We start from the raw sequence: 12,456 nt of genomic DNA on the forward strand, positions 1-12,456 counted from the left end.
TAGATAGGAAAATACTATAAGAATTGCCCCCTTGCTAGGAGCACTGTTCGATCGATCCTGTGCTCCACAGAGGCTGCCAGATTTCCCTTTCACGTAAGACTTTGTAATTTTTCTTTACTTACAGGTACTTTAGCTACGTTAGGGAAATAGGTTATGGAGAAATAAGAATAACTGTTTGAGATTTCCTCATGCTGATGTTGGTTCGAATTTGCTAATCTTTTGTGCCTTTAATTAATTATTTTGCTTGAAATAAAAATGCTAATAAAGAGAAATGCTTCAGTTTTTAAATAAAATTAATAAAATAGATTTCGAAATGACAAGCTGGTCTTGATCGTTTCTTTGCGTTACCATTAGTTAATCCATTGCCTATTATATGTGACTTAATTAAAGTGTTTGCTAGATTTGATTTAATTAGGTCATATGATTCAGTAGGTCAAAATATAAGTCTCAGACAATAATGGGCCTAGTGATAATTTTCATAAATAATGGTGAGTATTTTGGTGTAGAGTTTACATATATGAGACTGAATTTCTTTAGACCCACTGGATCACCCCCTTCTGAAATCCCTCTCTCACAAAATCTCTCGCCAAGGCGAGCAGCGGTTTGCGCTGTAAAGCCACGCGAGACCTAAAAATGGATAGTATTACATCAATCACAAGTCTAGCTATAAGGGATATCACTAGCAAAAAAATCCATGTGAAGTGGCCAAGATCAGAGGCAAAAAGGGAATCAAAACCGATTCTCAAAGAACTATCCTATAGTCAACTCAAACCTCATTTCATACTAACGTAACAATCACAGAATGGCACCCTCGGGGTTGTGAAATCAAATACGAGCACCGCCAAATAAACACCAATACTGGAGCCTTTTACAGATCAAACAAAGCTATTACCTCTCAGTAATTCCTGGGAGTTCCACATGCCACAGTTTCCATGCTGTTTGTGAGAAGGAACAGGAGACACTATTGCTCTCCATTATCCCTCTCGATCACTGGCGGCTCCTCCGCAATGGCAGAGGAGCTTTGCCCCGCTCACTGCAGAGAAAATAAAAGTATCATAAAATTAATTTATTATCGTTTTATCTTTCTCTGACTTCAAATGCTGCCAAGTCAAGGGCAAGGTGGCCCGGGCATCCTGAGTGACAGCCAGCAGGGGGAGGAGGAGTTGCTGGGCACTGGAAGTGCGCATGATGGTTTTGCCGGCTGTCTTAGCACCATCATGAGCACTTTGATTCTCCAACCCAGCTGTATTGTACAGATGGGTGGAGAAACGGTAAATGCTACCAGTCACTTACTGAGCACCTGACCAGGCTGCTTAGACCTAGCACTCCAACCCAGCTGTATTGTACAGCTGGGTGGAAAACTTTTAAGGATGCAAGTCACTTACTGAGTGCCTAGTCAGGCCAGTCAGACCAATACTGGTGCTTCTCTCATGCTGAGAGCAGCATCTGGATTGGGTGGGAGTAGACCATCGATTTCCTCATACATACCAAGGTGGCTGGCAGCAGGAGCAGCAGCATGAGGTAAGTGTTTTATTATTATTATTTGTCTCCCCGCACGCTGCCCAACCAGTTAATTTTGGCAGCAGCCGCCTTGGTCTCGATGCCAGCCACATGATGCTATGGGTCATCGCACATACACTATGCTAGTCTCCTAAATCACCTTTTCTCCCCAATCACCATCCTAGAGTGGCTCCCTAGTGTTAATTCCCCACAGTTGCATACCATAAAATGGGCTTTGATCCATCCAATAGCTCCATAATGTTCAAATGAAGGAACGGGAAGCACCAATGTCTTCCAATATATTTAACTCCAACTATAGACATGGGAAGAGCCGAAGTTCTCAAATATATTTAACTCGATGCTGGTCATGTGATACTCTCCGTCTTAATGCATGCACTACACAGGTATTGCAAACCACCTGTTCATCTAGAACATCATCTTGAAATGGCTTCCTAATATTAATTAATCACAATAATAGAATATGGATTGGGCTGTGCTCTTTTACAATAGCTCTAGATAAACCCCCAAAATGATTTCAACCTACCTGTAGCCTGGAACGCCACAATAAAAAGAATGTCTTCAATATCAATTCACCAAAGTGGCATGCTCCGTGTCCCAATCATATCAAATTGCTCACAAGAATCTCAAAGAGATAAGCTCCCAACTGAACATAATAGCTTCTCACACTATATAGAACAGTAGAGGCATATATTACACTATTAAAGGGCTTCTCTTGCCCCCTACACTGGAACAAATTAACAAACATAATCAATGCAGAGAATAGCAAAATCCTAGCCAGAGGCAAACTACCCCCAATATACCCAAAATACCCTTAAAATACCCGTAAGAACAAAATATTTTTTTTTATTTTCCAGTACTTACGGGTGGCATTTTCCAAAGAAATTACATCATGAAGGCCTTCTTCATAAGTTCCAAGGTAAACATCCAAAACACTTTGCTTTTCCTATGATAGCTGCTATCATCGCTCCCTCTGACTGGATACATTCCACTCCAAGTTCACCCATTTAAGGCTGCTTCCAGAATATCCAAATTCTGTCCAAGGTTGTAATAAGGGAGCCGAAGTTTTATTATTATGACTAGCTGATTTATGCACACTACATCTTACATGAAATTCACGCCCCGTCTAAGCCACATGGACAAACAATCAAGTACATCACATTAGATGTGCAGGAGTTAGTAATTTGCTTATAGATAATCCGTATTCCTTTATAATAAATCTTGAGGTATCCTATGGCTCAGTAACAGACACGGCAGCGACCACATTTATGATTGCCACACACTATATTTTGGCCAGTGATAGACTTTTGACAATAATCACCCCCACTTTCAATTCTCGATTGTACCAGAATACTTCTAAAATTACAATTCCTACAGAAGGTGAATACAGGTTCAGGTAATTTGGTTTCATTCTCATTGATATTCACTAAGTGCCATTGAGAAATTTGTCTAACCTTTTAGTCCAAATTAGAATGCTGTGTAGCACATACAAAATGATCATTCTGTTTTTTAGGTCTTTCTTGGAACATAGCATCTCTATTATAATATTTAACTCTAGTAAATTAATCACGGACCACTCGTTTACGATATCCTCTCCTCATCAACTTTTCCCTTAATACCTCCACATTTCTTACAAAATCCTGCATGTTGGAACAGTTTGATCTAATGCAAAGGGATTGGCTAAAAGGTATTCCTTGTTTTTGGCCCAAAAGATGAAAACTTGAAAGTGCAGTAGAGTGTTGCTAGCCAGGGGCTTCGTATACAATGAAACCACAACCTGCTGTATCCAAATTTTCAAGGAACTCCACCTTATCCCTGCTGGCATTAGGTGAGAATTTCTTATTATCATCACAAAGATTAATCCAAGAACAGAACTCTAGGAGCTGTTCTTCTTCATTGTGCCAGACGTAAAAGATGCCATCAATGAAGCGTTACCAGTGTTCTATATTTTTTAACCATATAGGTGTTGGCTACACTGGGGGCACATGCTTCTCCCATACAGACTCCTTTTACTTGTTTTTACAAATCATTAACAAATTAAAAATTATTATTTCTCAGTACAATTTGAAGACATTGTAGATGTTCCAATATATTACTGACTGCTTCTAAAGCCTCCATTTTGCAGGTACTTCTGTATATAGGGCCAATATTTCTCTGTCCAGATGAAACTCAACCCCTTCAAGTCTACAAATTGTGTGCCCAGTGTCTTTAACATAAGAGGCTAAACAGTAAACAAAGGTCTTTAAAAATGTATCAATACATGTGGATAGCGGTTCTATAGCTGCTTCAATAGTGGATACAATAGGACAAAAAGGGGGAATTTATGATGTTCTTGAGTACGTCATACATAACTGGTATACGAGTATTGGACTGATTCAAATACTCAAACTCTTTTTTACACAAGGTACCAGCTTCGAGAGCCTCTTTACTTATTTTTCTGATTTTACTAATAACTCTCTTTTGCGGATCACCTTTGGTTTTCTGATAATGTTCTGGCACAGTCAACATGGTCTTCATCTTTTATTTGTTTTGGTCAATGTCAAAAAAGGACAATGTTAATGTTATGTGGTATTTATAAAGCTCGAAACTGTTGCTCCGAAAGGAGCATCCTCGCGCTATGGAAAGGTAGAGAAGAACTGTGAGGAGACACTAGATGATGTTCAGCACATAGGTGTCTGTCAGATTGTATAGCCAAGTTTTAAGCCTTTTCCTGAAAGCGGCCTCCGTAGGTTGCATTCTAAGATCATTTGGCATCAAATTCCTGGCCTAGGAGGCCAAAACACCTAGTGTTTTGCCTCCTTTCGTTTTGCGAAGAAATCTCGGGATGTTAGCAAGATTATGCCCTGCTGACCTCAAAGCTCTGGTGGGATTATCGCGGATAAACCTATTTATTAGATACCTTGGTCCGATATCATTTAGAGATCTAAAAATGGTCAGTAGAATCTTAAAAAGAATTCTTTTGTGGATCGGCAACCAATGCAGAGTTCTAAGAGCTGCAGACGCTTAAGATTTTCTAGGAAGTTTAAGCACCAGCCGCGCTGCTGCATGCTGGACGCTCTGTAACTTCTTTAGCGTTTGTTTCTTTACCACTGCCATCAGCCCGTTACAATAATCGAGGCGAGAGAGTATAAGAGAGACTGCAACAGACTTTCTAGCTTCGATAGGAACAAAAACCAAAAAATGTCTTCAAGGATATTATGATATTGAAGCAGCAGCCTGCCATATTTCTTACATGGAGGTCAAAAGAAAGTGAGGAATCATAGAAAATACCCAGATTCCGTGCCGACTCCACCGAGACATTTGCGGGGGCAGAACTCAATGGTTTTTCCAATAGGCAAGATTTCCGTTTTGCTAGAATTAAATTTTAGATGATTATTTTCCATCCACTGGAAAATCTCCATCAAGCAAATTTGGAAATTTTGTTCAGCTTTAGTTGAATTTTTTTCAAGGGAAACAATCACTTGCGTGTCATCTGCATATGAAGTGACACATATACCATGTGATTCAATGAGGGTAATGAGAGGCGACATATATATGTTAAAAAGCAGGGGACTCAAAATAGAGCCCTGAGGGACTCCTGCAGTAATTTGTTTCTCCTTTGAGGAAAAAGATCCTAATGATATAATTTGGGTTCTCTCCAAGAGGAAAGAGCCGATCCAATCAAGAGCTCTGTCGGTTATACCATTTCCTCTCAATCTGTCAATGAGTATGTCGTGGGAGATGGTATCGAACACCGCCGATAAGTCAAGCAGTATCAAGAGGGCGTTCTTTCCCTCATCTTGAATTAATTTTATGGAATCGGTTAATTCCATGAGAGCAGTTTCCGTGGAATGCTTAGGCCGGAAGCCAGATTGTTGATGATGAAGGATGTTATGAGTTTCCATGAAATTTGAAAGTTCTTGATGCACCATGGCTTCAGTTACCTTACCAAGTATTGGCAGGAGGGAGATGGGACGTAAATTGGAGAGCTCTGTCGGGTTTTTATTTGGTTTTTTCATTAAAGGTTTAACTGTAGCTTTTTTCTAATCTCTGGGTACAGTACCTGAACTCAATGAATCGTTAAGTATTCTATTGATGTAAGGATTTACTATGTCCACAATTTGATGGAGAATAAATGGAGGACAGGCGTCTGAAGGTGATCCAGATTTACAGGATATGATGGCATTCCTTGTAAGGGCAAGAGTGGCTGGCCTAAAGATCCTCAGGGGTTCATATGTCATGGCCGGGGTGTCTTTAATTTCATTTAAATTAGACAAGGTTATTTGAGGAAAGTCCTTCTGGATGATACTTATTTTCTCCTCAAAGTAATCCGCGATCTGGTCGCAGAGAACCTGAGAGGGAGGAATTTCTGTTTGAAGCACTTTTGGATGGGTAAAAGATTTCACTATAGCGAATAAGTTTTTTTGTTTTTGTTGGGCCTCAGAAATCATTTTGATGTAGTAATTTTTCTTGGTCGTTTTTATATGTGCAAAATATTCATTCCTTTTTTTTATAAAAAGATCTTTTGCTGTAGGGTCATAGTCCTTTCTCCATTTCCGTTCGCTTTTTCTACACTGGAGACGAATTTCCGAAAGGGCCTGCGAGTACCATGGTGCGCTTATCTTCTTAGGTTTATCATTTTTCCTAAGGCGCTTTGGCGGTACCAGATCGTATGTTGCAGGCTGTATCCAGGTGTGAAAACTTTTGGAGTCTTGCTCAACGCGCTGGTCATATTAGGGGCTTGTGGCTGAGCTGATTGCTTAAGTCTAGTACTTTTGGCAATAGCTGTCCAATTTTGCGAAGTGGTGATAAGTTGTCGGATTGGTTTTTTTCCGACTTTAGGTGGACGGTAGACATTAATGCTAAAAGGAATAAAGCAATGATCCGACCATATTTGGGGTATAGGATGATGATCTACTAGTGCTGGGAAGTTGGAACATATACCATTCAAAGAGTGACCAGCTGAATGCATTGCATTTACTATTCTTTGAGAAAGTCCAACAAGTTCAAGGGTGTGTAGAAAATGTTCAACTTGGGGATCAGTCTTCGATTCCAGATGCAAGTTGAAATCTCCTAGGAGAGAAAATGAGGGTAACAAAGAAGCTGCTGACCTAAGAATTCGCCCAGAGATTCCATAAATCCAGAGGCGCTGCCCGGGGGACGATATATCAATCCTCCTGTGAAAGACAACAAGGCATGGAGGGAGATGGAAAAGCCAATGCTTTCAGCCCCTTTAATATGATCAAGGCAGAATGTGTGACACAATCCCCCCACCATTACCACAATGTTTAACAGTGATCTGCTTATTCTGTTGGAGTTTCTTCAAGGTTAGATTCTCTTCATAGGGAAGGTTTTGTAAACGTTTCCGAATATACGATAGCATATGATTTGCTATATTTTTGATAGAACAGATTTTTCAAAAATATCAACTTCTGGCCCTAAGTGGTCCAGTTTGGGAATAAAGGTAGACAGTAAATTCATACCTGTTGTTCTCCTCAATATTATCTTTACTCTTGAAAGCTTTCTTGGCATTATCCTGTGAAAAAAAGCATGAAGATGCCGGGCCAGTTCAAACTTGTCTGCACATTTGCTTAGTACAAATGCCAGTCCCTTAGAAAGTAAACTCTCAGTAGTTTCATCCTTTTCCATAGTAGAGAGCAGGAATATGGGAATGTTATCATATTCAACCAATACTGTTGGCTCCATGTTTGTAAATAGTGGTGAGACAAGTCTGCCTTCCGGTATCTGTCTCTTGTTCGATTGATGATGATGGATTCAACCCAGATCTGTGACTTGGGGTGAGTGTCTGAAATGTTTCAACGCTCCATCCATTATCTCCTTGTGTTTGCTTTGTTCGCCCTACGTTGGCAGGTTATGCCCAGACGTGGGTCCCTTGCTCATGTTGCCACTGGATTCAAGTTAGCATGGATTATGAGGGGTATTACCCTGAAACCGGTCCCAGGATTCTCTTTTCCAGTTCAGGGAAAACCTGGCTTGGCAGTTCGGGCTGGACTGTTCCCATGAGGCACAGGGTCAAGACTGATTTGCATATAGCTGGGTCTGAACTGAGGTGGCGAAGTGAGTTAAAGAATGATGATGGATTAACCCCAGATCTGTGACGGGGGTGAGTGTCTGAAAAGTTTCAGCACTCTGTCCATTGTCTCCTTGTGTGTGCTTTGTTTGCCCTAAGTTGGCAGGGTATGCACAGACGTGGGTCCCTTTGCTCTCTTTGCCACTGGATTCAAGCTAGCCTGGCTGATGAGGGGTGTTGAAATGAAACCAGTCCCAGGATGCTTGTTTCCGGTTTAGGGCAGACATGGCTTGGTAGTTCGGGCTAGACTGTTCCCATGAGGCACATTGTCAAGACACATTTGCATATAGCTGGGTCTAAACTGAGGTGGCGAAGTGAGCTAAAGAATGATGATGCATTCAACCCAGATCTGTGACTGGGGGTGTGTCTGAAAAGTTTCAGCGCTCCGTCCGCTATCTCCTTGTGTTTGTCCTGTTTGATTTTGAACTTGTCCACTGAAGTTCCACCTTCTGAGTTCTAAAAAAGCGATATTGGGGTTTTGACTATCAAAATGTGCACGTCTATCTCCATATTTATCCAACTGCTTTGAACTATCCTCGTCCTCTCATTCAGATGTATCTGAAAACGTTATTACTTTCCAGTTATTCCAACCTTGATTCCCTGATCAGCTGGTTTGGTCATTGGGAATATTGTAATAGTTATCCAAGAGGTTAGGGTTAACCCGTCCCTGAGAACAATATTTAATACCTTTCTTTCAGTTATCTGTCTTCTTCCTGAAATAATTACCAAAGGAATCTAGGCCTGTATTGATCTCTTCAGGTTTCTTCCTTGCTTCATCTATCATGTTGACTCTATTAAGTTTCCCCTCCAATTCTTCAATCTCCTTATTGAGGATTACCACCACCTCCCTAGCTGTCTTGATAAAGAGAATCATCCAATCGGGTGAACAGCAATTTGAAATCAGCGACCATTTTTCTAAGAACCTCTGCATTATCGCAGATAATCCCGGAACATTTCTCACCCTCAAACCCATCGGAATTATACCCACTTTCAAGTAGTCTAACCTGAAATTATCATGTGATTGAATAATTTGGCCATTAGTATGGGTTTATCTCCTATGGTCACTTGGCCTATCAGCTTGGAAAAATCTTTATCGCTAACTCCAACTGTTTTTAAACTCTCCATGTCAAGATAAATCTTCCTTGTAGTTGTACTTAAACACAATCATCAATGTGTTCAAAGAAAAAAAAAACATTGCTAACCCAAGTGAATACACCTATAATTGGTACTCAAATGAATATCAATACAAAATCGCCCTCACAGCGAAATGCTGTAAAGTACACATTCTAAAAGAAGAAAAAGAGTTGATCCATCTCAAAAACACTATCAAACAACAAGTAAAGGTAACAAAGAGTTTAAATGCATCATGCCTAGGGAGCTGACAGATCTACCTCTGGAAAGGCATTGGCAACAAAGAACACAACTACGAAAAAGCTGCACAGAGCTTTCCAGGAAGCTGGTAGATACGGCTTTGGAAGAACACAGCAAGGCAAAAAACAACTATAGAAATGATGTGCCAGGTTCAAATGCATCACATTTTGGGTAGCTGGCAGATCTAGCTCCAGATTGGCACTAGCAAACAATAATATTTAGGGAAGGCAGTGTAGGGCTCAAATGCACCACACCCCTGGTAGCTGGCAGAGCTAGCTGAGGAAGGACGGTAGTAAGAAGAAAACTACAGAATTTCAGCGGATAGCTCAAATGCTCGTACCCAATGAAGCTGGAAGACATCTAGTGAAGGACACGTGAAATCTTAGGGAAATGGTGATGTCATACATAGCTCAGGAACGATAATGGCAAACAAGTAATGATCACAAACAAATCGTAACCCTGAATGGTAAGCAACCCCGGCCTGCTTGGCATGGCCGGGAAAGAGATGAAAAACTATGCTGTATCTGGTGAATTGTTAGGACTAAGCAGAGGCATTTACAGTGGATGCACTACATAAGGTGCATACATAAAACAACTCTGAAGACTAACGTTCAAGCAAACACTCCTAATTCCATAGTCACTAGGGTAGCATTTGAAAAAATAAGCTGGGAAACAAACTGAGTCATAGTAGCCTAATAGGTTGATGTTTTGAAAGATAGCTTTAGGAGCAAACGCTTTGCTTCCCTGTGAGTGGGGCCTAACTGTGTCAATGCCGAGCAATAAATCGTGGACCATAAACTGATTCAATCTAGTATTAGTAGCTCCTACCATTCCTTGCTTTTGATCGACCCTTTTCACCCCCATTGCATGATAGTCACTCCTGCTGTAGCCTTCCATTCTCTCTCTTGTTCAGTAAACAGAGCCACAAAGAGCAGTTAGATGAGCCAACAAGGTGAAAATGCACAATTCGTCATATTTTTAAGAATATGCATAAAGTGAGATGGTTGGGTAGATGTCTTGTCTTCCTCCACTCCCTATAACAAGTACTGTGAGGTGCGCCTTTTCTATTACCAACCACTCCAAGCCTCTCACCAAATCCTACTATTCTCTATTGAACTTAGCAATTACATTTCTCTCTGTAATTGACGACTTGAATCCCACTGCACTACTGTTCACACACATGAAGTATTCCTCCCCTCTGCATCTTCTTCCATCTGCTCTGCATGTGTCTGCAGTACAGATTTCTCTCAGTTGTTCTCTTGATACTTAGTACACAATATCCCTTCTGCATTATTTGGACTAAAGTGCCTATTTGAACTATGCATGTTGCTTGGTAATTCCCTTTTCCATGGTTCCCTCCATCCATGTTTATTCTTTTCTTTAGCCCCTTTAATTGGTCTGCAATTACTCTGACAGCAGCTTTCATTTGTCTGTTTTTACTGAGTTACACCACCAATTTTGCCAAAGTATCAGGAAAATGTCTTCTAAGGAAAGCATCATTTAATATTAGGGTTAAAAAAATTAATCACACAAATATTACTGATTCATTTTTATTAATAAACGTTTGATTTACTTGGGAGTAGAGTCAGAATTGCTTCAATTAATTAGTTAATATTATTTAAATTAAAATAAATCAATAACATTTTCAAATGTATGGTTAACGTTAGTATTAAAATAATTTAATTATATTAAAGTTAAAGGTATTTAACAAAATACATTAGTTTAAATTAGGGTTAGTGTAAGAATGAATTTACAACAATGAAAGGTAATTTAAACGGATTTAAATTATTTACATGGATTTAATTAGAGTTAGTGTTTTGATTACAATTAAGGTCAAATCAGTTTCATTTACTTTAATTTGAAAAGAGAGTTAGGATTAGAATGACATCTAATGTTTTTAAATATAAAGTCTTTTATATTGCGTTACTTTAGGTTTAGAATGGAAACTTAGCATTAGAATATGAAGTTAGCATTAGAATAGGTTAACATTACTTTAAATAAAAAATGTAATTTAAACCAGTTTAAGGTTAAATTAGAGGTCATTTTTGATAACATTTCATGTAATTAAATCAAGAATAAGATTATGGTCTTAGTTAGCTTTACTGGAAGATTTAACATTAGGAATAGGAATAGAAGTTACTGTAAAAAGAAATAAGCGGGAGAAGCAAATATTATTTCAATCTTAAGGATAGGTGGGAGAAATAAAGGTGGGAGAAATAAAGGTAGGTTGAGGAAAAGACCCAAAAGAAAGGTATGGCGAAGAAAATATTAAGGTAAAGGCAATATCTCCATTGATGTTTGATCACTCTGCCTTCTCCTTGCTCACCTGGGAATTCTTCCCTCAAGACTCTGCATAAATGGCGGATAGCTCTCCTGGTTGATCTCTCCATTTACTGATCTTGTATTCTAATTGCCTATGCTCCTCATGATTTGATAATATTTGTTTTGCCAGCTCCTCACTGGAAATTATCTGATATTTAAACTGACTTTTTTTCCCCAACACTTGAGTTTCAATATTCTTGCTATCTTGCTGAAGAGCCTCTTCACGCCTGTCTGAGACAGGTCCAAGCCAGGATGGAATTACCTCTGTGACGCAGGAATGGAAGAATGCAAGAGTGTCCATCCCTTTGGCATTTCGGCCAAATCGCAGGAGAGATTTTACAGCCCTGCGCACCTCGGCCCAGTGCATCATGGGTAAGTGTTCTGAACCACTCCTTTGGGCCATTACTTGCTGAACGTCCTTCTCAAGAACTCCACTGAAGCAAAAGCAGAGAAGACACAGAAGCTGGAACAAATGAGAGTAAAATGTTACACCTTGACTTACTTTGACATTTACATTTGCAATAACTGGGATAGTTTGTACAAACAAATGATTTTGCAGTGTGGGGGTGTAAAAATAATAATAATAATAATACAGAAACAAGAGACCTATTGGGAGAGTCGGGAAATGACAAAGACAGTGGAAGCACACAAAGGAAGGTCCAGCAATATGAATTGTTATTAAAAAGTGAGGAAAAGGATGACGAAATTCAAATTAGTAAAATTAGGTATTTATGCAAGGTGAAGATTTTGGTTCTGTATATTTTGGAATTTATGTTTATGTAAACTGATCTTTTGGAGTCCAAATTTTCACTAGGAGCCTAGCGCTGGCCTACTGTAAATTGACTCAACATCCATGCATGGATAACAAAAAATGTGAACATGTTCTTTTGGCCACGGTTGACGACGTGGGCTGAACTCTTTATCCCACGCTAAGACCCTCAATTGCCTCCTTCTGCTGCCAGGGGCTTGGGATAGGGCCAAGATAGGAAACTACTGTAAGTTAAACAATGCTACAAGATTACACGTTTGCTTTCTCCCCCAACTTCTGGCTACGTGGCCCATAGGACCATGAGTAGCAAGGACGGTGCCAGAGCCCTGACAGAGCAAGCTAGCCAAGTGCCATCCTTGGCTGTAGTGTAGGTGATGAGTCGTGTGGCTCTACTGCCTGGAAATAC

General features: G+C 39.9%; 1 protein-coding gene across 2 annotated transcripts in view; it reads right to left on the minus strand.

The window, feature by feature from the left end:
* The window catches only part of LOC147679617 (telomerase protein component 1-like), a 110,365-nt gene that overhangs the window by 56,538 nt on the left and 41,371 nt on the right, over positions 1–12,456 (minus strand). For both annotated transcript variants that reach the window (XM_086943187.1, XM_086943188.1), the window contains exon 11: positions 11,544–11,744. In XM_086943187.1, coding sequence (XP_086799313.1) covers positions 11,544–11,744 — 201 coding nt within the window. The remainder of the gene's footprint in view (positions 1–11,543; positions 11,745–12,456) is intronic.

This window comes from Lissotriton vulgaris, chromosome 11 (assembly GCF_964263255.1).
Source record: "Lissotriton vulgaris chromosome 11, aLisVul1.2, whole genome shotgun sequence".
NCBI lineage: Eukaryota > Metazoa > Chordata > Amphibia > Caudata > Salamandridae > Lissotriton > Lissotriton vulgaris.